Source organism: Eleutherodactylus coqui, chromosome 1, assembly GCF_035609145.1.
Source record: "Eleutherodactylus coqui strain aEleCoq1 chromosome 1, aEleCoq1.hap1, whole genome shotgun sequence".
NCBI classification, from domain to species: domain Eukaryota; kingdom Metazoa; phylum Chordata; class Amphibia; order Anura; family Eleutherodactylidae; genus Eleutherodactylus; species Eleutherodactylus coqui.
Window position 1 is genome coordinate 182,124,305 of NC_089837.1, and position 27,384 is coordinate 182,151,688.

At 40.9% G+C, this 27,384-nt stretch overlaps 1 protein-coding gene across 1 annotated transcript in view; it reads right to left on the reverse strand.

Annotated features, from left to right (window-relative positions):
• Window positions 1-27,384, reverse strand: part of COL9A1 (collagen type IX alpha 1 chain) — a 146,373-nt gene that overhangs the window by 59,323 nt on the left and 59,666 nt on the right. The window contains exons 15-25 of the mRNA XM_066604332.1: window positions 23,181-23,234; window positions 21,976-22,008; window positions 21,829-21,885; window positions 19,747-19,800; window positions 19,133-19,186; window positions 17,663-17,716; window positions 14,763-14,816; window positions 13,667-13,720; window positions 13,342-13,395; window positions 9,767-9,820; window positions 6,599-6,652 (exon numbers count right to left, since the gene is read on the reverse strand). Of these exons, the coding sequence (XP_066460429.1) occupies window positions 6,599-6,652; window positions 9,767-9,820; window positions 13,342-13,395; window positions 13,667-13,720; window positions 14,763-14,816; window positions 17,663-17,716; window positions 19,133-19,186; window positions 19,747-19,800; window positions 21,829-21,885; window positions 21,976-22,008; window positions 23,181-23,234 (576 nt within the window). The remainder of the gene's footprint in view (window positions 1-6,598; window positions 6,653-9,766; window positions 9,821-13,341; window positions 13,396-13,666; window positions 13,721-14,762; window positions 14,817-17,662; window positions 17,717-19,132; window positions 19,187-19,746; window positions 19,801-21,828; window positions 21,886-21,975; window positions 22,009-23,180; window positions 23,235-27,384) is intronic.

The window sequence follows — 27,384 nt, forward strand, 5'->3', positions numbered from 1 at the left end:
TCGAGTCTCCCATTGTAGTCAATGGGGTTCGTTACTCGAGTAGAACTCTTGAATTTTACGAAAAGCTCGACTCGAAAAACGCGGACCTGAGCATTTGGGTGCTCGCTCATCTCTAAAATTAACCTATTTAAAATAATGGGTTATTTTCACGCGCGATTCCAGTGCATCTCACAACGCACAGAAATCATACAAGAAAATTGCCTTTTAAGGCATACATTTTCAAGTACTATTTACCATGATATTAGTTGTAAACCCAAAAGTAACAAAAGGCTTTAAGTGGTATTCCAGTCAGTGGCTAAAATTACAAGTTTTCAGCCATCCACTGGATGGGGGAAAACTGGTAGATTGTGGGGATGTGGCCGCTAGGATTCCCACTGATCTGGATAAATAGGGGACCTGTTTCCTCTCTATTTCTCAGTGGAGGATCCTTTCTCAACATTTTGGTAGAACAGTGGCAAATGCGCTGCTGGTCGCACTTGCGCAGCAGGGACTCCATTCTTATCAATGGTGGAGACATATAGCCTAGCACCACTCCATTAATTTCAATAGGCTGATGAAAATAGCCAAGCATAATACTCAGCTATCTCTGTCTTTACCCCTTGAAATAAATTGAGGCACATTGAAGGAATACCCCTTTAGGTTGTGTTTAATGACAACTAGTCTGAAAATGCTTTATTTTCTTTAGACTCTAGATCACCCCCTCTACTCTTCTTTGGTCAGACCTCATCTGGAATTACTGTGTCCAGTTCTGGACACCACTCTTTAAAAAAGACTTAATAGCTGTCTACTAGTATCTGAAGGGCTGCCACAGTGCAGAGAGATCAGCCGTATTCTCATCTGCACAAGGAAAGACTAGAAGCAATGGGATGAAACTGAAAAGAAGGAGACACAGGATAGATATTAGACATTGAGGGTGATAAATGAGTGGAACAGGTTGCCACGGGAAGTGGTGAGTTCTCATTCAATGGAAGTTTTCAAACAGAGGCTGGACAAACATCTGTGTGGGATGATTTAGTGAGTCCTGCACTGAGAAGGGGGTTGGACCCGATGACCCTGGAGGTCCCTTCCAACTCTACCATTCTATCATTCTATGATTTAATTATGCATGTCTATATGTTTCAGCCTGAAGCATGCAACAAAGAATTTATACCAATGCATCTATCTATTAAATGATTTACACTAGTTTTCTAGTGTAGAAAAGTCACAAATTTTGGAACAAGTCATATGTGTGCTAAAATTTACAACTTTTTATTTCTCTTAAAGGGGTTTTCCAAGTTCTAACTCATGTGTAAAATCCATTTCCCAAGTAGTAACATAACAAATAGGCTTATACTTACCTAACCCCACTCCTGCCTTGTCGCATACCACGGTCTCCCCTCGGGCACCACGTTTACATGCCACCCCAGCCAATAACAGAGCTCAGCAATCAATCTTTGTTATTGGCTGTAGGACTGTAGGCTGTAAACAAACTGGAGGACTGAGCACAAGCACAGGACACAGCAGGAGAGTTAAGTATAAGCCTATTTGTTATGTTGCTACTTAATGAATCGATTTTACGCAGGAGCTACAATTCCAACAATCCCATTAACACTTTTAAAAAGTGGCGAAAAAAGTGGGTGGGGTTGAGCCAAAGTTGATGGAGCCACCTTTGACTTGACAGACTTAGGGTGCGTTCACACGAGCGCATAAACGGCGCGTTTTTGCGCCCAATCGTATAAACGTGACCATCTGAGGCATTGGTTTCCAATGTATTTGTTCGCACGTGCGATTTTACGGCGCGTAAAAACGGCAACCCGAAAAAAACACGGAACATACGCGACCGAAATACGCGCCAACGCATATTCGATGGCCAAAAAGATAGCTTGCAAAGTAGGAACAAACGAAAATACGCTTTCTAGCTCTGGTCGTGATCGGCGAAAAACGTTCTTTCCGGCGATTATACGCTGCGCTCGTGAGAACGTAAATACGCCTACGCTCGTGTGAACGCACCCTTAGGGGTGCGTTGGCGCGTATTTCGGTCGCGTATGTTCCGGGTTTTTTTCGGGTTGCCGTTTTTACGCGCCGTAAAATCGCCCGTGCGAACGAATACATTGAAAACCAATGCCTCAGATGGTCACGTTTATACGATTGGGCGCAAAAACGCGCCGTTTATGCGCTCGTGTGAACGCACCCTTACTATAGTTTATGCCAGAAATTGGTGTAAATTACAGCACATATTTTTGCCTTCTCATAGCTTAGGAAGATTCCAATATCTGGAACACAGAGGTATGTTTTACTCCAACATATTTTCCAAAAGTCTCTGACCAAATTCCTCATGTGATTAACAAAATGATGTCAAGATCATACGGTTATTTATGTGACATTGTATGGAAGGTTATTAGTAATTATTTTGATCTTTCTAAGAACTGTTCACTTGAATATATTGTTCTGAAATCCCCCTTGAAGGAATTGTGAAGAATTCCTCAGTTGCATTTAAAAATGATGTTAACGTGACGTGGCTAATACAATATGAACAGTATATCGTTAACTCTAAAAATGTACTACATATGTAACCTTAGGATTTTGGTGAAGGTCACTGAGGTCGCACATTACAATTCAGTATTCCTTTAAGTTTGGAAACTAATGAGTGGATGCTAATTCTAACCTAGAAGATAACTGGAAAGAGCTGAACACATTTCTATGGTGGGATGACAGGCATTTTGTGGTTCTTTAGATGAATGAGCATAGAAGCAACGTTTTGAATAGACTCGAGTGGGAACATATGGTTTATTAGGATGCCAAATAGGAACATTTTGCAGCAGTTGAAGTGAGACATGATGAGTGGCTTTAATTATAATCTTAGAACAGATTCTAACAATGTTCTACAAGTAAAGATGGCAGAGTGCAGAGATGAATGAAAAAGTGATAGATGACTGGCTATGACTTTTATTGTCCGATAATCATAATATGTAAAATCTGGATTGAAAAATTTGTTTTAATGGAGCTTGAATATGTATGTTGGTAGAAGTGTACAACTGGTAAATTTTGGTTTTAACTGCTAACAGTAGATGTGCACTGCAAGTCAAGCAAAAGTTACGTTACAAGAAGAGCTTTTGAACATTTAGATTCACTTTCTTCTATTGTCATCAACTAATCTGACGTTTAATAGTCAGGGTCTCAACTAACAAGAATAGCGTAGTCTACAGCTGTCAAAAGGTCAGGAAGCTTAATGGATTCTTGAAGTATGCAATCATAAGTCAATGTGTTTGTATGTAGACAGATTCTTCATAGCTGCATTATAAAAGAAACTATGTTGCTAGTGTGAATAGAGCCTTACAAAGCTACTTTGGATCTTAGCTAACTTAGCGATTTGGATCTTTCTCATGCATTCAGCTATTCAAGAAAAAATAGGTGATCAATATTTTTTATTTGATTTTGTGATTTGCACATAACCATTAGGCTACACATCATAGGTTAGGTAGAATTGTACAGTGGTATTATTATTGAACAGTGCTCTATACTTTCCTTAATCATACAAGTCTGCTGTCTCGGTCTAACATTTGTTTCTGCCCTGTTCTGCAAACTATACATAAAGCCCTAGCTACCTCCAACTCAAAGCCATCTCTGGGATATGATTTTTCCTAAACCAAGAGTCAACAAAAATGCTAGTATATGCCCTTATCATCTCCCATCTAGACTACTGCAACATCCTACTCTATGGCCTCCCATCTAACATTTTTGCACCCCTTTACTCCATCCTCAACTCTGCTGCCCAATTAATCCACCTCTCTTCTCACTACTCCCCTGCTTCTTCCCTCTCCCAATTCCTACACTGGCTACCAGCCTTATGGGCCCTCTAAGGCTCCTGGGCCCGGGTGCAACCGCATTCCCTGCATCCTCTATAGCTACGCCCCTGCTGGCTACCCATTGTCCAGATAATCCAGTGTAAGAGATCAATGACATACAAGGTTGTCCACAACCTTTCCGTATCATACATCTCTGCCCTAAGATCCCGATACCTCCAAACACGTAATCTCCAATCCTCACAAGACCTCCTTCTCTGTTCTCCTCTACACTGCTTCTCAAACAGATTCAAGATTTCGCCCGTATATCACCTATACTCTAGAACTCGCTACCCTAACACATCAGATTCTCCACCATCATTGGTTAAAATCATAAATTCAGACTATTTTCAGACTAAAATTTCATAATATTCTTGCTTTTAACTTGCTTTTGAACCATTTCCCATTATTTGCTGGACTTAAACTGTGTTAATGTAAAAAATGACTGCAAAAATTGAGGTGTTCTAAAACGTTCAACCACTAGCATACATCACCCTGAAATTAATGGCCCTTTAAAATAAATAATAATAAATATTCTTCTCAGTATCAGTGTAAGGCCGGCTACACACAACCGTGTTTAAATTGCGGAATTCGCGACCATCTCCCGTGCGGACAATCCACGGCATTCTGCACCAATTCAAACCCAAGGAGCATCCTCGTGTCCGCTCACATGAACAGACAGCGACAGTGATTTACCACTCACTGAGGAAAAATCACAGCATGATGTAGAAAAGACTGCAGCGCTCCAACTTAAAGTTCAAACATGAGGTGATCATTCACCAGGGCATGAGCAAGATTTCAACTTCCATGAGGTAATTGTTTTTCACTACAGGCACCTACTGAATGCAGGTTTATATTCAGGGACTCGGTACTTTATGATGCCAGGCATATATCCCCAAAAAACAGGCTACTAAGTAAGTGGTCTATGGTTCCCCCTACAGCCCACCCAGGCACCAATAGTAAACAGGAAGCAAATGAACTAGCCGAAGACTCGTGTACTCTTATTCCCCAATATGGATGGGTAAGTTAAACAATCACCAGACCTTCATGACTCTGGATAGAGACCTTTGGTACCTTGAAGTAGATCCATTTTGAACTTTTTTCAATGGTGCTCTATTTCTGCCCATGATGTCCTTGTATATTGTATATTGAGTTGAACCCATCTTAATTTTTACATTAGCCCCAATCCTAGTAAATATATAAAACTAGGTATGCTTTAGATACTGTGATCATACATTTAACATCCTCTGTACATGCCATTCTATAGAAAATTCCTTTCTTAGGCCTCATGCCCACAGCAGTGCGGGATGACGCAGCCAGCGGTGGGTGGGGACGCGTATTCATGTGATACTTCCACTGTGCTACAGCAGAAGTATAGCGGGATGGACAGCTTCTATTGACTACAATGGAAGCCAGACGCAAGTATTTCTGCGGCAAATAGAGCATGACGCGTTTTCTTTCACACTGCGGAATTCCGCAGCATGAACATTGAGCTATTATGTTCAATAGAAGCTAATAGCTGCAGGACAACGATGCAGGTTTCTGACGCGTAAAACGCAGCAGAAATCAGGCCTTGGGCATCAGCCCTGAGGGTGCATTCACATATAGCTGATTTATTGTGAATTGTTTTTAGCAGATTTTGATGCAGATCTGGAGCAGATTTCTCCTTGTCAACTGAATTCAAATTGAAGGAGTGAAATATGCTGCAGATCTGCAACAAAATCCGTACCAAATCAGCTACATGTGAACGTACCCTTAAATCCATTTCATTACACTAAATTACCCAATGTTTTCATTCATTAAGGACCATAGTTTTAAAAATAAAGAATACAGAATTGAAAACTTATTAGAGCAAGTTTATTTCCTTCAACCTATACAGCAGCTGCAGGACTGGACGCCTGTCATGGCGAGATAGATAATTATCTCATATGAGGTGATTACGCTTAGAAGTGATGTGTTGAAAGAAGCAGGTGATAATTATTTTTCTGTGTAAATTATTTATGCTATGCCACAAAAACCTGTTAAAGTGTTACAGTTTTATTGAAGATCACTATAATGATCACAATTAGTGTAAACTGCTTTTTCATTTACAGGATGTTTAAATCCCAGTGTACATGGCTCTTAAAGCCATTGTGGAGGATCTTCTATACTGTATTTGATTAATAAGAACAAAGACTATAATGTAATAAGAGTATGCCTACAATTTTCATGTTTCTTATATAGATAGAAACAGTCTATACAGCTATACATGCCGATAGTGAATACTGCTGTAATAAAACTATCCAGTTTAGGTTATAAAGTCAATAGCATTTGGGTATCAAATAATCAATCCAATGTCACTCCAAAAATTTTCTCTTAGGTCATCACAAGACCGTATATACGCGGTTCGCCACGTTGAAAAATCGCATCCATCTAAAGCATTGGATTCCAATGTACTCATTCCGAAGAGCAATTTTTAGCAGGGTAAAAGCATTGTGCCGGGTATAACAGGGCATCAGTGACCAAAAACTGATTTTATATGGCGCGTAAAAAGATAGGTCTTGTCGTATCTTTTGCCGAGGCTCCCATAGGCTATTTCCCACAGAAATAGGACATGCAGCAATATGTTTACCGCGTGAGTTTTCACGCTGTCAAATCGCGGCTTTCTGCATAGGATTGCATAAACCAATGCAATCCTATGACAGCGTGCACGGGTGGAAATTCTGCTAAAACTCGCTGCGGAATTTCTGCCCGAGTGCATTCCCCCAAAATATGATATCTATCAGGTACAAACTTACTGGCAATCCTTGAAGACCTGCTTCTCCTGGGGCTCCTGGTTCTCCAGAGTCACCCTAAAATAAATATAATGTGTAAATGTAAGATAAACAAATAAAGTTGATAAGTTTCAAGCAGTAAACTTGCAAACACAAGAGAGGAACATAGAACTGGACAGATATGTAGACCGATATGAGAGCACCAAGGCACCAGTTCTGCTAGCTCCCGTGCAGGAGAATGGGAGCACGGAGACACAGGGACGAGTGTCAGGCATTGTTTGCCCGACACTCGTCCTGTGTAAATGGGTCTTGAGGCCCAATGTAGCCAAGATAATCCCTTTTCTGATGTATCTGCTCTTCTGAATTTAATGTGTTGAAGCCGTTTCTTAGAGAATATTTGGAGCCTTGAAACTCAATCTTTTTGCAATATTGACAGGAGATTGTTGGTGAAGTATTTTGGATATGCAGAATTGGTTTTGGTGTAGATGGACAAGATTGTAGTTGTCTGGTTGTAAACCATTGATGGCCTATCATCGGGATAAGTCACCATTGGTAGATTGGGGTGGGTCCATTGCCCAGGACCCCCTGCTGATCATCTGTTTGCCAGCCCCATTTGCTTGTGCACAGAGTTGATTTTTGCAGGAAATAGACAGCTCCATTCTTGCTGTAGTGGCAAGGCTTGGTATTGCAGTCAAAGTTTCCATTCATTTCAATGGGAATTTGGCTTGCAATACCAAGTACTGCAGAATTCAGTTCAGTTCAGTGCAAAGCAGCCCAGGCAATGGACCTGCATCAATCTACAAGTGAGAACTTATTTTGAGGATAGGCCATCAATAGTTTACAACCTGACAACCACTTTAAATGTGATGACAAATACTCATAGGGTACTGGGTGTATAGGCAAAAAGCAATGGTCTACATCAGTTCTGGAAATTACAATACCATCAAGGCATATGGTTCTTTCGGTTGTATTTTCTGTGGTGAACCATTGCTTGTCATACCAAATCTGAAAGCAACCATATAAAGTATGTATAAAGGTAATTGAATTTGCCACTCGGCATTTTAATCATGCTTGTAGCACATTGAGATTGACTGAACTGGTCTTTGAGTTTATACCTTTTTTGCACACCATGTTCCCAGTATTCACTCTTGCACCTTAAAAACTGGCAGTTTGCAGAATAGTATACTTTGTGCTTTTACCATTGTATTTATAAATGTGTAACCATACATGAAGAATTAAGATCTCATTAACATGAATCAAAGCAAAACATGCACATTTAATCATGTTAATGGCATTAGGTATCATATTGGTTATTCGCCTGTAAGATCATTGTTTCAAAGTGTTTTATACCTCTTTTAAGTCATTATCATCAGTACGTAATGCCAGAATAGGTTCTAATGGTATAATAATGGGAAGGATCAATCAAGTTCTAGTCATAGACTAGTGACACTTCTAAGCTGTCATTAACCTTGTCAGTTTTAGAAATCTGCATCAAACGTTCCACACTTTATAACACTCATTCCATTTGGCATAAGCATTATAGAATGGGATATTAAATAAGTCATGTGTTTCATGACATTAATGCCGTGTACTTGATATATGACAACATTATTATCATTGGCTGCAGTGAGGTGCTGAGAGGATAAGTGCCACTCCGATGAATTCTCTTCGTGTCAATGTAAATTATCAAACTATATGTCTATAATTTTTCTTTTACCGTAATGTGCAAAAACAAATAAGTACTTAGATAAACTGTGCACAATGATCTTCAAAAGGATCTTACAATCATTACCTCTAATAAGTATGTGGACAAATGCAGGCTTTATTTATTCCAATACGTCCTCTAGTATCTGTATTACATTGCTACATAAGACATCCAGTAATATTATAAGTGTTCATTGTGTCTTGGGTTCAGCACTGCTTGCTCTACACAGAGTTGGGGCCGAGAAAAGGTGGCCTAACCAAATCTAGTTTACACTCCCCCTGTTGGCTATTCGCAGTCAACAGGCACCTATTAAGAGCGAAGAATGACAAGCTACAAGAGGTATGCACCTGCCTCTAGAGGTGTAGCAGGACTGATGCTTGCATGCTTGAACATCACAACCAGGCTTCTGCAGCACCAAACTCTGGACAAGCTTTCCCCTGCAAGTGATGTGGCTGCATATTCATATCCCAAATTGGAATCTTCAGCCATCAGTGAGCTTGTAGTAAACGCAGACAGCCCTCTAGTTAAGGGCTCAGTCAGACAGGTGTTTTTGTGCACGCATTTAGGTGCGGAAAACGCATTCGCAAAACGCATGTATAAAATTCACGTGACCAAAGTGAGAAGAGCACAATGTTCTCCCATTGCTTTCAATGGGGCCGGCGCTGCTGCTACCCCATTGAAAGCAATGGGATGAAGGCAACCCCCAACCAGGATTTTTGGGGAAGCGCTTGAAATATAAGCTCTTTCCTGAAAATAAGCCCTAGCTGCTTGAAAAAGTAAAAAAAAAAAATACATTACGTCTCCGGCACTGTCCAGCCCTGGCAAGTCTTTTCTCTGGCTCCCCTGCATTGTTTTAAAGCATTTTCTTCTGGCCGGGGATTTAAAAATCCCGCCTCCTGAAAGCTCTGCCTCTGATTGGCTGAGTGCTGTGACCAAACAGAGGCACAGTCACAGTGTTCAGTGATGAGGGGACTTCCCAAGGCAATGAAGGCATTCCCTCCCACAGCTGTGGCCGAGGATCACGATCTTCTTCGTATGTTTTGAATGGGGCTGGTGCTGCTGCTGCCAGCCCCATTAACAACAGGGTGAAACCCCTCAATGTGACAGCATGCAGGGCTTTCACATCCAAGGAATCCACTGCTGCAGCTGTCACAGCCACAGCAGGGAATAACGATCTTCTCACATTGCTTTCAATGGGGATGCGCTATATGTGCGAATTTTAGAATCGCATGACCGCACAACAAATATGAATCACAAAACACTGTCCTACAATTTGCAGGTGTGAAGTTTATCCGGATGTAAAAAACGAACATGTGAACACTTTCATTGGAAAGCATTCTAATAGAAGCATAAAAATGCTCGTCTGACTGAGCCCTAAATCTTAGTTCACAAAGCTAATCCAAACACATTTCCTAGTGTCTGTCTTACTTTGCTACCTAAGAAATCCATGACTAATATTATACTAAGTGTTCACTGTTCATCGTTACCTTTTTAGCTGGCATCCCTGGAATTCCATCACGAGCATCAACGCCTGGCAGTCCCTAAAGAAAAAACATGTTCTTAGTACACAGGAAATTTCCTTACATTTATATAACTTCATCATATTCTGTATTGTTAAAAAAAGCCCCAGTGGTGAGTACAGTCCAGGCACCATCCTCAGACTGGGATTGCATATGAACAAGTGTGTTATTGCTGTGGTCATTTGTAGACATGTTGTCTTGCTATGGTCCTATATGGAGAGTGACTCATTGTTCAGGTAAGGTCCTACTAGGGGGACAACTATTATCCAAATAATTGCTCAGTAGAATAAATGTAAGGGACAGTTGTTCTGTATCAACATAGCCACCGACGAGTAGGAATTTGTTCGCTCATTGCTAGTCACTTGGTTACAGCTCACCTAAAAATGGTTGTTGGTTGATTAATTATCATTTCGTGTAAACAGCCAAAAATGTATCTTTTAGCAACTAGCCAATAACTTTTCAAGGACTTGTGCGCTTCAGCGACTGGAAAAGTGAAAGTGAAATAATCACTCTGTATAAAAACACGCAAAGAATAGTCATTTGTACACTTAAAGGGGTTGTCCCGAGGCAGCAAGTGGGTCTATAGACTTCTGTATGGCCATAATAATGCACTTTGTAATATACATTGTGCATTAATTATGAGCCATACAGAAGTTATAAAAAGTTTTTTACTTACCTGCTCCGTTGCTAGCGTCCTCGTCTCCATGGTGCCGACTAATTTTTGGCCTCCGATGGCCAAATTAGCCGCGCTTGCGCAGTCCGGGTCTTCAGCAGTCTTCTATGGAGCCGCTCGTGCCAGAGAGCGGCTCCGTGTAGCTCCGCCCCGTCACGTGCCGATTCCAGCCAATCAGGAGGCTGGAATCGGCAGTGGACCGCACAGAAGAGCTGCGGTCCACGGAGGAAGAGGTTCCCGGCGGCCATCTTCACAGGTAAGTATAGAAGTCACCGGAGCGCGGGGATTAAGGTAAGCGCTCCGGTAAGCTGTCTGTACGTCCCTGCATCGGGGTTGTCTCGCGCCGAACGGGGGGGGGGTTGAAAAAAAAAAAAACCCGTTTCGGCGCGGGACAACCCCTTTAAATAGAGAGAAAGTGATATCCAAACACTCTCATAATAGACACTCGAACACCAGAGAAACCATCACTAAATTCTACAAGAAAAAACAATAACAAGCACAATATCCACTTCAAGGAGTAACTCAGGATAGCTGTACATGAGACGACTATTGTCTAAGTAGTTGCTTAAAGGGGTTGTCCCGCGCCGAAACGGGTTTTTTTTTTTTTCAACCCCCCCCCCGTTCGGCGCGAGACAACCCCGATGCAGGGACGTACAGACAGCTTACCGGAGCGCTTACCTTAATCCCCGCGCTCCGGTGACTTCTATACTTACCTGTGAAGATGGCCGCCGGGAACCTCTTCCTCCGTGGACCGCAGCTCTTCTGTGCGGTCCACTGCCGATTCCAGCCTCCTGATTGGCTGGAATCGGCACGTGACGGGGCGGAGCTACACGGAGCCGCTCTCTGGCACGAGCGGCTCCATAGAAGACTGCTGAAGACCCGGACTGCGCAAGCGCGGCTAATTTGGCCATCGGAGGCCAAAAATTAGTCGGCACCATGGAGACGAGGACGCTAGCAACGGAGCAGGTAAGTAAAAAACTTTTTATAACTTCTGTATGGCTCATAATTAATGCACAATGTATATTACAAAGTGCATTATTATGGCCATACAGAAGTCTATAGACCCACTTGCTGCCTCGGGACAACCCCTTTAATTGATTCAAGAATTATACTCTTACATTTTGATGCATGCAGTAGATATACAGATTATAGAGTAAATAACGTACAGAATGGTAATTGATAATATTTTGTCTTGTTTATGTAGTATCTTTATATGCTGTGTGAATATATCCTTTTACAAATGTTTGTTTTTTTGTAGTTCTAGCCATATCTGACAAGTTGCATGCGTGCTGAAACATCTGTAATGTTCGTCTAGTTGTACTAACACCAATGCTACTAACAAATCTTGCTTGAAGCCCTGAACTTATTCACAAATGCCTAATAAAATGGTGACATTGCATGAACTTCTACTGTGTGTTGTAGATTCTGCCTGTTTATTGATGGACTATTTCTAACTCTTCCATGGTCAACGGATATATTGTTGACAGTGTGAAGGACATTACACTACTGAGTTACAGTCTATTAGTCCAGTCCTCAGAACCAGTTCACAGCCACAAAAAGTGAAGAATCAGACTCACATGATTTTATTTAACAATGTTTTGACTGAAGAGTCACATCTACAACTGAATATAAGGACTTGAATGGGATCCTTCAAGTGCTATAATCTTTTTCTGATTCATATACACTTAAAAAAAAAAAATCAAACACCTAGAAGGAGTTGTTGTTTTGCTACAAAACTTGAGGCGGGAGGGGTATCATCACTCCTTAAAGAGAGCACATAAAGGTGAGTGAGGAAACTTATAAGACCCTGCATGTTCCTCTGGGAAATATATGCAAATAAGGAAGATGGAACAATACCTGAAAATGTCAAAGGAGTGCCTCTACAACATTGCCACACTTTTGTGGCCTGCCCAGTCACTGGATTTATTGCCCATAAAGTATGTATAGGACCATCTAGGATGCCAACTTTGACAGCCTACCCATTGCACAATCTAGAAGTTCAGTTATAACAAATGTGGACTGATATGCCACAGGATACCATACAGAACCTGTATACCTTCATGCCTGCTAGTATCACATCTTGCATCTAGAGCCGCCCAACCGGATACTAGAGTCTCCCTTTCAAGTGTTCAGTTTTCCACAATAAATTATACTTTTGTTCTGATGTCAATTACTTATATGAACATTACAATCACACATCTAAAGTTGCATTGAATTCTGACAACTCCTTCTAGGTGCTTGATTTTTTTTTTGAGAATGAGTGCACATTACATAATGAATAGAGATGAGCGAACATACTCGTTAGGGGCGATTTCGCAATCGAGCATCGCTATTTTCGCGTACCTGGCTACTCCGGTGAAAAGATTCGGGGGGCGGGTGGCGGCGTGGTGGAGCGGGGGGTAGCAGAGGGGAACAGGGGGGAGCTCTCTCTCTCTCCCCCCCCCACTCCCCTCTGCAACCCCCCGCTCACCCCCGGCGCCCCCCAAATCTTTTCAAAAGTGATTGAAAAGTGATTCAAGAGTCCAATGGAAGTTACCTGTACAACACTTCAGTTGATTGCTGGTGAGGCTGTTGGCCATGAAAACGTCATGAATTTCCTAAAGATGATTTCTTGGATTGTGAGTGCTGCAACCAGGGCCAGATGATTTTTATGTGCAGCAAGCTTCACTACACAAAGTCCTGTTATATAAGTATGTGTGGCCTCACCTCCAGTTGGGGAGATAGTTAAGATAACATGGCATCCTATGACAGTACCTGGCCAATATCTTTGGTGTCATGTATTCTATAGTTTATGTTTAGAACAAGTGTCCAAATACTTTTGATCATATATTGCATTTTCATCTAAGTAGAACAGCATGATAATACATACCGATTCGCCCTTTGAACCTGGCATTCCACTGACACCTCTGGGTCCAGCAATTCCCTGTAAGATAATATTAGGAAATAATAGAACATATTTTTCATTGTAATACTTTGCTAAATATTTTTTGAGTTGAAAAAGTATTAATATATTTTAGGATGATATTACTACATATGATATACTATATAGACGCTGCAGCCACCTAAGGCAAATCTTATAATACAGAATCTATATAGTGTTTATTGGATTAATCTGCAAATGTCATTGCTTTTAAAGGAATTGTAGCAGTTTTTAGTCATTGATATAAGAATAACTATAACAATAATATACCTACTCTATCACCTTTTGGTCCAGCTTCTCCTATTGAACCTCTCTGACCTTGGTCACCCTAGTGGAAAGAGAAAATATGTCAATATTCAAGTATTGGAATCATTAAGAAGGAATATTGGCCTATAAGGACAAGGCAGCTTCTTGCAATTGCAGCGAATTAGAAGGAGGCACGGGCATGCTTGGAACAAGTGCCAAAAGGAGTTCATCCATTCATGCTGCTTGTACTGTATTCTGACCCTTCCATCAGCATGGGGCAACAGGAATCTTGATTCATCTAACCAGGCGATGTTTTTTTCACAGCTCAGGTATTTAATTCTTGCACTCTTTTGCCCACTCGAGTTCTCTATGTCCACAGGATCTCCTTTTATTAGATGTTTTACCTTGATAACATTCTCAGTATACTCTTAACATCATCACACTAGAAAACCTCACAAGGTTGGCAGTTTTTGAAAGACTGGCTCAGACTAGTCTAGCCCCGATGACCATGCCTCATTTGAAGTTGCTCAGATTATGGGATTTCTTTCCCATTCTAATGGGAATTCACACTGAAATTCATGTATTGATAACCTGCTCACTTGAGGTTATGTGTGTAATTATCATACAGGGAAGCACCAATCATGAAAGTGGCCATCCAATGTGTGTATGTATATAAATGCACGTATACACATGCAAGTCAGTTAAAAAGTTCATTTAGGCAGTGTAGACTATGAGAAAATACAACATAGAGCATCAGTTATAGATATACAGTCAGTATGAATGGAAAGAAATGGCTTGAAACCCAGTGACTTTTATTATGTTTTGTTTCTTCCTGTCATCATATAATGATGCATGTGGCAAAAATGTATAGTCTTCTAATAGCATGAATGGATACTAATCTGCAATATGTTATCATTTTAGGATTTTGGCTATTTTAAAATGCATGAATGTCCAATTGCATGTTCTTTATTAATTTTTGGGATGATATGATCCTCTATCTGTTTCTAGGAACTGCTAAAAGACACCGAAAAGTTTACTGATAGCAATATATCATGTCCAAATATATGTGTAATATGTAACATAGACACAGTCTATAAAATAATTCATCTGACAGTAGGACTCACAGGGGCTCCAGCTATTCCCCGAGGACCAGACTCTCCATCTCCTCCACGGCCACCCTGAAAAAGGAAATAAGCATCATCAAAATATAATATGATTTTATGCATTATTTAGTCAGAAGTTGCAATAAAAATCCATTTATATATGAAGAAAACTGAGGTCATTATCCCACTACCATGCACAATGCTTCTGCATAGTTTAGCCAGTGCAATACTAATCTCTACATTTAAAGGGGTTCTTTTAGAAAAAAAATCATATACCTGTGCCTTACAGGGCCGATCACCGGGAACCTGCTACTTTGGGAGTCGTCCGATCGCAGGGCAGAAGCTGGCACAGTGCCAGTTTCCGCCCCTGCTCCGACCACTGGCAGACAGCAAGTGACGCGTTGCCCACTGATTGGCCTGGCCGCATCTAACCTCTGCCCTCCTTGGAGAGTAGACGGCGAGTGCACATGCGTTCCCCTTCCCGGCACGCTTGCTCACTCGCTGTCCACTTTCCGCGGACGGCAGAGGTTAGACACGGCCAGGTCGGCTTGAGCGCGCATGCGTGAGCAGGAGCCGCTAGAATCCTCATGTGGCACCTAAACTACGGAGGGATCAAGTACAACGGGATTAGGTGAGTTTGCTTTGTTTTTTTAACTTTTCTCTTTCCACAGGTTAGACTGTAAAGGGATGCAGGGCAGGATGCAGGTGAGTATAATTTTTTTATTTTGCTGACAGAACCGCTTTAAGGCCACTCTGCATGGGCCACAGCAATATTGCAGTCTTCATTCGCCCACAGAAGATCACTTCCTGGTTGCGGGATTCATAAATCCTGCCTCCTGGAAGCAATGGTTTTGATTGGTTTATCCAGTGCTGTATTGATTGGCTGAGCAGCAGTCGAAGAATCATTTAACAGCCAGCATGTTGTGGAGGCAGGATTTATTAATTGGCTGAGCCGTGGCATTGATTAGCCAATTTATAAATGCAATTGCATTGGTTCATCAAACGCTGCATTGATTGGTTGAGCAGTGCTGGATGAACCAATCAGATATATGAATCCCGCAACCAGGAAGTAATCTTCTGTGGCCAACCAAGGATGCAGGATACCAGGCGGAGTTCCGGAGAGCAGTGGGAGGACCCGGACCGACCCTTTTAGGTAATTATTCCCCTTTATTTTTTTGGAGTGGATCTAGGGCTTATTTTTGGGGTAAGGCTTATTTTTTAATGTTAAAGTTGCATCGCACAAAAACTGCGATTTTGTTAGTTGCAATACCACAAACATGGGCTCCAAAAAAAAATTGCTGATTGCAGCCGCCAATCAGCTGATTCCCATTGCCACTGTCACTATGGTCAGCAGAGGAAGCAGAAAGTGATGACTATAGTGCAATGCACCTGGCATGGTATTGCAGGCACAGCTTCTATTAAATTTAATAGGAGCTGTGCTGCAATATCAATCTGGGTGGCTGTGTTATGGTCAGTGCTTTTTGCTTCATCCTAGCAACAGTTGGACCAGGAATCAGCGGGTCCCCATCGATCATCTATTGAAGACCTGTCAGTCATTAATAGCAAAAGTTAAAAATGTCCCGGAATACCCCCTTTAACGCAGTTGAAGGGATTATCCAGCTTTTAAAAATTGATAGTCCATTCTCAGGATAGGCCATCAATATCTGATCAGTGAGGGTTCACTGTTTGGGATCCCTGCAGATCAGCTGAATAAAGGGCTGCGGCACTGTTGTTGAGAACGTCGTATTATTTATAGTGACTATTCTGAGTACTACAAGTTTGTTTCATTCACTTTATAGGGACAAGCTTGTAGTACTCAGAACAGGTGCTGTAAATAAAAGTACGTTTTCACTCAGTGACAGATTGTCAATTTCCACTAAACACTGGTGCAAGATCAGATGTACATAGTCGAAGAAGTCTGAGTGGGATATTATCTGGACATGTTCCCATATATTTCTTTTTAGAAAAAAAAAACAAAGCCAAAAACACACCTCTGTATAAAAAAGACATTTAAAAGTTTATTAAAAAAAACATAATATTGATAAGCTGTGTCCCTATTCACTTTAATGGGAACTTTGCCTGTAATACCAGATCAGGCCACTGCAGTGAGAACGGAGCTGTCTGCTTCTTGCAGAAATCATCTCAGTATATGAACACACTGTCCTGGTGAACAGCTGTTCAGCTGGGATCCTGGATGTTGGACCCCTGCTAATCTACTATTCATGATAGACCAACAATAGTTTTCAACTGGACAACCCCTTTAATATACCGTCCGATATAAAGCCAGCATATTATAGCTACAGCTCCGTAGTCTGAGTAACCAAAGTGGCACAAAATATATTGTGTTATTTGACTAATAGAAGCACTGAAAGAATACAGAATAGGAATGAACTACTCCACCCCTCACTGCCCCACAGAGTGGTGATTGCCAGACTGCTATGTATATGTACAGACAGAGAAACCTGTCAGTCACCACCCAAAGGGGTGAAGCAGAGGCGTACTTTGAAGCTCCCGGGCCCCGATGCAAAACCTGTAACAGGGCCCCCAACTGTAATGCTTTATTCATAGGACTGGGCTCCCTATATGCAAAAGAGAGGCCTTATGGGCCCCCTAAGGCTCTTGGGCCCGGGTGCAACCGTATCCCCTGCATCCTCTATAGTTACGCCCCTGGGGTGAAGGAAGGGGAAGCAATCTCCACATAAATGTAGTATTCCTATTAGCCAAACAGCAGTTTTTTCTTTTGAGGGTGGGGGCATTTTGACTACTAGAAGTATAGACCTTTATCTGTAGTACGCTGTCTTCACATAATATATGCTGAACTATGTCCATTTTATTGTAATAAGAATGAAACATCTCCTTAGTGGAATGACAGTCTTGCATGTTTGAAGTAATATGACTTCATTCTATATGTTAAAACTTACCTTGCCACCTTTTAGTCCCATTATACCAGTAATTCCTCTTAAACCAGATGGTCCCTGAAAGAAACATCAATATCTATATTAAGTAAAGCTTTCCTGATTTTCTTATATTGTATATCCCACCATAATGGATCTATTTTATATATGTGCAAATGTAGTTCTTCATTTTAATATAAAAAAGATGAATCATTAAATTGCTTATTGAGGCATTCAGGCAAGTGTTAAAAGAGCCCTCCTGTGAATCATGGAATTGTCACATTGTAGACATGGTTCTTTCAGAATATTATAATTTGACCAATATGCAGCTAATTGTCTGGCATGAAATGCTATCCTTCAGAGAGAACCTAAGATAAGCAGCAATCTCTCTTTTCTTCTACAACCCCCAGTATGGAAGATCAAAAGAATAAACAAACATTTACCAATTTTAGTTAGAACGCCAATTAAAATGGCAAAATATACAGCAAAGAATCTGAGATCTTCACTAAAATTCAAGTACAGACAAAATATCCAGGTCCTGGTGTTTATTAAATCCATGCTCTGTTTTGGTGTATGTATGTATGCATGCATGAGGTTCTGGGTAGGATTCCCCTGTGTCTGTAGGTGTGTAGACTGCTGGTGTGAACAATGTCTTGTTAAACGTCTGTTAGTTGGTGTGCACACATTTGGTGTGAACTGTGACTTGTTCAGTGTCTGTTAGTGTGCAGATACTTGGTGTAAACAATATCTTGTTCTATACGTGTATGCATTATTTAATTTTCTATGTGGTGATCCCTGTGTCTGTAGGTGTGCAGACTCCTGGTGTGTATTACGTCCTATGTTTGAGTTCCTCTGTATCTATAGGTGTGCAGATGCCTGTTGTGTATTATGTCCTCATATGGTGTCCCTACCTATTACTATCTAGGGCAAAACAGGTGTTCACTAGGTTCCTGTGTGAGGCCGTCCTTATTGGGATGATTGCTCTGCTTATGTGGTTTAATTGTCTTGTTAGAGTAGGGTCTCACAAAACAACAAAGACCCTTGACGTGGTCTTGTGAGCTTAGGTACTTTGGCCAAGATACTGACTCATACCTCGTACTTTTTTATATTCCCATCTGCTTGTGTATTAGTATATTTCGTAAGTATTTTACTGCCTGGTGGGTGTCAAGGTGGGTTGTCTGTGTTGTTGTTGGTTGTATGCTCGGTTCTATGTTTGGTGTGTACAGTGTTCGATCGTGAGCATATATCCTTCCCGTTTACCTCTAGCAATTATTTAGGTTGCATTCTTGTAGGTCGCTGTTCATATGGCCTGCATGAACGTAACACCTTGTAGTCACAGAATTAAGAAGCTCCCTTTTCACCTAGCCATACAATACCCCCTCCGGTTTGGTACTTATCTACACATCATAATATTGTGTATGTGCACTGTAGATCCAGTCTGGATTGCAAAATGCTATATATATTGTATAAATGTCTTTCAAATTAAAAGGGCATTACTGGAGGTCCTTGGGCACCAAGTTCACCAATTCCTCCTTGTTCTCCTTCTTCTCCCTGGAATGAAATAATAATATACATAAATTGCAATCAAAATGAAAAGTCCCTTTTTATTACTGTACTATTCTCAGTAATATAGATGTGTCCATTAAACAAATCTGAGATTAAGCTGCATTGCTGAAGAACTGGAGCATAGCCTGCACAGGAATGTATGGTATGTGAGGCAACCATCTGACATTCACATCCAAGCAGACAATCTCTCCAGAAAGGTACTTTGTACTAATTCAGAAATCTTCCAGCTTACTCTTTATAATGCATCAATGCAGCTGAGGTTTTTATATTCCAAGGTAATACATGAATAGAACCTACTTTACTAAGGTACAGGGTTCATGCACTATGAGACACAATTTCTCATTGTATGGTGTGATAATATGAGGTACATTTGTAGGTCTGTTTTAAAAAAATCTATATCTTGATCTATGATTATAATGAATGTCAGTGTGGAATTGTATAAATGCATATTCTCATTATGCAATTTATAATGTTTTGTCAGTCCAAACATTAGAAATGTTATACAGCCAAATAACCTGAAATGCCATTGAATTAGTTATTATTACCTTATGACCTTGTCTTCCAGGCTCACCAGCATCTCCCTTTACACCTTTGGGGCCCTAAGAACAAAATGTACATAAAAGTGACTAAAAAGGACCAATCGATATTTTTGCAAGTTCATTAGTAGTTGCTGAGCCACATTTACATGGAGCATTCAGCACTACTGTATGTGCCTGAGCAATCGTTAAGAGTGACGGTTCAGGCACATACAGTTCTACTGTTGTCGGCAGCATATCATTATTTACATAGAGAGGTGTGGTATCAATGATAGATGATGTCATCACCTGACAAGCGGGCATTTGCTTTTCGGTTGATCGGGGATCGTAACATGGTCATATATGATTGGGTGAATGAATGGTCAGACAAATGTAATTCCCAATTACCTGCCCATGTAAAAGGCCCTTTAGATTCAATGGAGGAAAAGAAGCAGCAAAGCTTTTACTATCTCTACATGCAACGTATTTTGAATCCAGGCTAGTTTACTGGGGAGATCCTAAATATCCAATTGAGAAACCAATCCGACTTAAGCAGGACTGATCACACACAGATGAGGCTAACTGGCTCTTAGGAAATGTGTCTTCTCTGGAGACATTTCGCCTAACCATGGCTGTACTTGAATCCTCATCTACACCCTCTCAATTAATTGTCTACCTACCTATTCTACATTTTGTTCAGGCTTGCAATTTGCACTCATTATAAGTTGCAAAGTGCTATTGAACATATTGGCACTATATTAGTAAGGCTCCATTTTCACAGCATGATCCGGGTCATAGTGCCAAGACCAGCACTCCATTATCTTGCTTTCACACAGGCTGGTTTAGACAGCATGGGGGATGAATGATCGTTCATAAGATCGTTCGCCCTCATAATGTTTCACTGCTGTTGGCAGCACATCTCCCATTCACATAGGGAGATGTGCCATCGACAACGATGATTTCTTTTGTGCTGCGTAAAAGATGTAATCACCCAGTGAATGAGGTTTTGCTCGTTTGTCGAATAATTTGTTGCACCATCAAAGACCCTATGATTGGGCAAACAAACGTTCTTCTGAATGTTCTTACCCAATCATCAATCTTTGTGAAAGGCCCTTAAGTAGTAAAAGAAGTTTACATTCTTTTCTCCATCACTGAGAAAACATATTACATTTTTTTCTATATTAACAGTTGATCTATAAGTGTTTAATAGTCTTTGATCAGAAGACATTTAGTAGTTTTTCACCCTCCAGCCTACCACATTTATCTGTTAGGGTATATGTACTAGAACCACCAGTATCCACTGAAAACATTATTGAGGTGATTAGGGTTTCACTTAATTCAACAAAGTGTAAGGAGATACGTTGTCACTCCAACTACATTTTCAACTTTCTGACTCCAAATATATATGACTAGTAGGGATGAGCGAGTATACTCGCTAAGGCACTACTCGCTCGAGTAATGTGCCTTAGCCGAGTATCTCCCTGCTCGTCCCTGAAGATTCGGGGGCCGGTGCGGGGCGGGGAGCTGTGGGGGAGAGCGGGCAGGAACGGAGGGGAGATCTCTCTCTCCCTCTCTCCCGCCCGCTCTCCCCTGCTCCCCGCTGCAACTCACCTGTCAGCTGCGGCGGCCCCCGAATCTTTAGGGACGAGCAGGGAGATACTCGGCTAAGGCACATTACTCGAGCGAGTAGTGCCTTAGCGAGTATACTCGCTCATCCCTAATGACTAGCTACTATCTTAGAACCATGACATTCAGTTTACGGAGTACATATCTTCAGATGTATTATAAGCATACAGGTATATCTATCCCTTTATCTTCACTAGTACATTGTTCAGCATTTCTGTGCATACCCATACTTTATTGTCAGCAACAAAACAATTTCCATTTCCCATCACCACAACCACAATGAATTTCCTTATTTACTATGCATTTTATATATTGGCACTGCCACAAGTTTGTGCCACTAGAGCTCAGTAGTGGCTTTAGAAATATACAATATGTACATTTTTATAGTAAGTAATGAAGGAATCCCTTAATTTGAAAATATTTTATCATCAACCCTCATTTTGTAACTTTAGCAATTGAACATGCTATTCCAGAACATTGCTTCACCTTCATTCCAGCCAAACCTGGATATCCCGTACGGCCTGGTGGGCATGCATTAGGGCACTGAAAATAAAATCACAGTTTTGATAAATAACAAATTGAAAGAGTGGAGAACACAGATATATCTGTTAATGCTTTTCACACAGGGCTCACCAGGGGATCTCCTTCAGGCAGAGCAACTGTCCCCTGTCGAAAACAAAAATAGACGTTTTCTGTAGTCGGTCAGAAACACATCACATTAGAAAACACAAGGAAATCAATTGCAATTGAAATTCTGAAGAAAATATAATGTTTCAATGTTTCGGGCATTGTCTTGCTATTATAGGTCTGTAAACTTTTTCTCTCCAACCATTTGTAGTTCTGCAGGCTATCATGGTTTTGGAGTTATTACTCCATTTACTTTATCTAGAAAATGTGTCGAATGATATTGATAAAAAGTATGTATTTATATTTACTATTTGACATGGTTCATGCTGTTTTTCAGTTAGATTACTCAAGGGAAAATTAAGATTTTAGGGCTGAAGAGTACATACCGTATATACTCGAGTATTAGCCAATCCGAGTATAAGCTGAGACAAAAGGTTTTACCACAAAAAAACTGGTAAAAGTTTAAGTATAAGCCTAGCAATACTCGAGTATATACTGGGTAAAAAAAAATATGCAATACTCACCTCCCAGTCAGTGTCTGTGTCCCCGACGTGATAATCTCCTTGATGGTGCGGCAAGCTGCTTTAGAATTCTCCCCGCTATCATCTCCCTGCTCAGCTTTGAATTTCCCCGCCGTCAACGCTGTGTAAGTAAGCGCTGTGATTGGATTGAACTCTGGCTGTGATTGGCTGGCGCTCGAGCCAATCACAGCGCTTACTTACAAATCATGTGCTGTGAAAAAATGTGCTGAAAAACTAGCCTTATACTCGAGTAAATACAGTATTCTATCTGCTACTTAGAGTACTGTAGAAATATCCCTAGAACATTGGCAAAATCAGTTCATATTTGGATATGCTGGAAGAACTGGCAAGAAGAAAACTATATTTCAATAAATATACTCTTCTACTGAACATATGTTTTGCTCTGGTGCGGGCTGCTGTCTGTATACAATGCTATCAACGCTGCCTGCGGAGAACACAGCATGCCGTCCCTGTTATCAGGAACGAAGGATTTTATGCTGACTTGAAGTCAGTGATGAACAAAGAGTGCGAGGTAAGTGCCCGATAGGCGCGCATTTACACGCAACGGCTATCACTCAAAAGCCGTCGGTTGGACGAATTTTGAGTGATAATCGTTGCGTGTAAATCAACCTTCAGATATTGAATTGTTTGTAATAACCCACATTGTTTTTAGTTTAATGCATTACTTACTGGTGGTCCTGGTGGCCCCGGTGGTCCTGGAAGTCCTTTTCCACCAGCATCACCCTAAACGAATTATAAAAATAAAGGTACATGAATAGTTTTCTAACCAATATCTGATCAATCATTAAAGCAGGGAAGTAGTATAAGATGAATAAAATGTTATGTTGAAAGCCTTGTGTGAGGTTTGCAGAAAGAATAAGGGCTAGATCTCTTGAGACTCAACCTTCAATGTAAAAATACAAAGAGTGCTCACCAGTAAATAGAGGAATTACAACAAAAACAAAAGAAACAGAGATGTGACATGTCTTAAAACATTTACTTTCTCATTTATCTATGGGTAGTACAATGAAGGAATTCAAATCCACTGTACTTATTTAAACTTAAAACATCTAGCTCGCCATGAAGAAATGACTAATCAAACTTATTTTGACAAAACTTCTGCACTTATAAACTTGCTGTGCAATTTCAGCCCACCATTATCCCCTATTGAATGAAAGAGTAAATGAAAATTGCCTCTCTTGGGGAGATGAAAAATGTGCATGTAATTTAAATATCAAACCTGTCAAAATTTGGATTTATTACTAAATATATTTGTATGTATCACAAAAAAATACATTTTCATTTAAGGAACAATTTGGAAATTTGCTAAAGACAAGCTCTAATTGTGAGTGTATTAGAAGGAAAGTTTTAATTCTGCGTTTTAATGGCCAACACCAGCAGAGAGCATTCTGTTCATCAATGACAATACTTGTCAATGAGCAATGCTGTGATTTCTAGTGTTCTCCAGCTACCTTTTGATGAAGTTGCAATCTAAAATGTTGCCTAGTTGCAAAATAGTCTTTCTAGACACATTGATGTTCTTAGCCATGTTTAGTCTGAGTTTATATTGAACTATTTAATCAATAGCTCAATGCCGCATTGAAAATAACCTTTGTGGGCATTCAGGTTGTGCTTGTAATGTCAATAGGTTATATTTTCCAAGCAGACCACTTCATTAACAAGTGCATCAGCTCTATCTTTTATTTTCCAACAATTACTCCCATGGCTACAGTATTTGTAGCTGAACCGTGATCGAATGCTCTTGTTAAAGATGTGCATAGGGATAAGCTTGCCACAGAGAAGTAAGGGACAGTAAATAAGTAATGTAACAATGTAAACTCTGTTAAAGTTTTCAGATAATGTAACTTTTTATAGCATGCTTTTCTGTGTCACAGTAGCTTTAACACTTTTAATGGTGTCAACTAGTAGCACTTGCAGGACATGTTACACGGGTGACCAATTCAGTTCCCCAAGTGCCAAGATGCTAAACCCTACCACTGTTATCCCTTGATAAGAATATGGGGACAAATCACATAGAACGGTAATAACAGTATTGCCAACTAAATCTGCAATCATCTTGATAACCTGCTAATCTAACTACAAATGGAGAGCTTTCAGGCTTACAGTAAATTAGTGTCAATTAGCTTGCTACATGTGCAGCCCATCTGTGCCACTCTTACAGTAGCCATCATGGTGATGGTGGGGAGGGGGACCTGCTGCAAAAAGAAGTAGGTCATGGTATTTATGTAAGGAAGCCAGGATAAATGCCGCAAAATGTGGTGGAAAATGAGTTGTGATTTCTGTTAAAATGAAGAAATGATGATGTAATACAAAAGTTAGAGGGGCTAGGTAAGCTACAAAGGGGACATGATATTCTGCAAAAGGAAGTGGAAAATTATGTGCACTAAAAGGAAGTGCTTAATGCCTGATGGACAAGGAAAAACACAACATGCACCTATAGTATATTACAAGTGGAAGTGAGTTTATTTATTGGAACCAGCGGCATAGTCATTGTGGTCCCTAAGGTGCTATATAAATGAATGATGGACACAACAGGTTGTGTTATAACTGAATGGGGAAAATGGAGGCATTAAAGTTGAATGGGGGCACAAAGGAGGTACTTTAACTGAATGAGGGCAAAATGGAGGTACTATAACTGAATGAGGTACAATGTTAGTACTATTACTCAATGAGGGTTTAATACAGGCACCATTACTGACTATAGGCAGAATTGAGGGACCATAACTAACTGTGCCCACAGGGGCTACTATTACTGAATGTGGACACTACAATTGACAGTGGGAGCAAAGGTGGAACTGTTACTAAATGGGGGCACTATTTCTGTACGCAGTCACTAGATGGCACTAAAAAGGGTGCAGTGTTACTGAATAGGTGCACTATTACTGTATAGCTGCACTACTGTATAGTGGCACAGTGAGGGCACTCTTACTTTATGGAGGCACAATAGGGACACTTTCACTGTGTGAAGCACAAAAAGAGGAGCACTATTACTGTGTGGGGGAGAAAGGTAGGCATTATTACTTTCTGGCAGACTATTATGTCTGGGCCACTATAAATGGAGTGTTTAGTATTGTTTTTCAGCCTTTTACTCATGTCCACAGGACAATTATTGTTAAACACACTTAGAATTATTTTGATTTGAACAGTAATTGCTTAATGACAATGGACCTTCATTTACTACACTTTATATTTTGTGCCATCACTGTGATCAAATCTGAAAACACTGTGGTTAAGCTATAGTTATTAAAACAAAACCCCATTTTCCAGCTGGGCCTTGTCTAAAATAACAAATGAGTGTATGCTTACCTCTCCTGGAGCCCCGGGATGCAGCCAACAAAAGGCACTGACTTCCAGGTAGACGGGCCGGGTGGAAGCATGTAACCATCAGCGCTCATATCCTGGCCGCCATGATGTGAGGAGTTTGGGGATGTGACGCTTTGACCTCTGTTTGGCTGCAGCGGTCACATGCTTCTGCCCAGCTCGTCTACCAGAAACAGGAAGATACCGCCGATGCAGCACCACCTGCCAGCTGTATCCCAGGGCCCCAGGAGAGGTGAGTATACCCTGGTTTGTTATTTTAGGGACAAGGTTTTGTTTTAATGACAAAACCCCTTTAAGTCTAGTTCCCAAAGGAGGTCATGTGAGACACATGTTTAAAGTAAGAACATCCAATGTGTTTCACAGTTGGGTAACTTGCTGTGATGATCTTCACTTCTTAAAAGGCAAGTGACCTGTGCAATAGCAATGGCCTTCAATCCAGAGTAATCACCATTGTCTATCTCAGAAAAGTAAAATTGCTGATACGTTTCTGACATAGCTCCTGCTGATATTTGAAATGTGTCTTCTAATCCAGACCTTTGGAGGATTACTGGTAGTACAACTAACATAGGGGACAGAGGAGTAAGAACAGATAATTGAGGTAATAAGAGACAACCACATTTTTCACTGGCAGCATGCATAGGTCTCATATTAAAGGGGTTTTCCAGTGAAATACCATTGATGACCAATCATCAGGATAGGTCATCACTAGTTGCCCGGCTAGGCTCCGTCGCTGGGGACCCCAAACGATCAGCTGAGCGAGTGCATGCTGTGAGTGCCGCAATAACACAGAGGTCGAAGTGAAAGCCTCTACGCCGACCTCTGTGTAGTGGCCTGCAGGCACGGCTATTATTAATTTCAATGAGACCCCAACTTGCCACTACAAGCGCCGACCACAACACAGAGGTTGGGACGGAGGCTTCCACTCTGACCTCTGAGTTATTGTGGTGCTGACAGCATGCGCCCACTTAGCTGATCGGTCAAGGGCCCCAAGTGACCGACCCCAGCCGATCAACTATTGATGACCTATCTTAATGATTGGTTATCAGTAGTATTTTCCTGGAAAACCCCCTTAACATCAGATAACATTGATAACATATTCCATTTCATAATGCATATTGTGTAACAGGGAAAAAAAATTGTGTATTTTTACCCAAGTAGCGCTTCCCATTTCCCATGTTGGGTAAAAAGAGAAACTACAGCAACTCCCTATGCAAGATCATATAATGAGATGTGGGAGGGGGGAGGGGAAGTTGCAATGCTCCACTGACAGGACAATTGTATCAAGTTTGGTTTTCATATTCTATTAGAAGCAAAGTAACAAAAACCTGAAAGTTACAAATCAACTTTGGGAAGATCATTTTTCTGGGAACTTCGGAGATGGAACCCCAGTCTGAATAACAGTCTGCACAGATGCAACCACTCACATCCAGGCCCTTTCTTGCTCCACTGAGTTTTCAAGTTCTTTTCCTTGATGACTTCTGTCTCAAGTGCAAGTAATTCATGCTGTGCTGGTCCTTCTCCAGAGCTCCCACAACCCACACACTTGCAGATA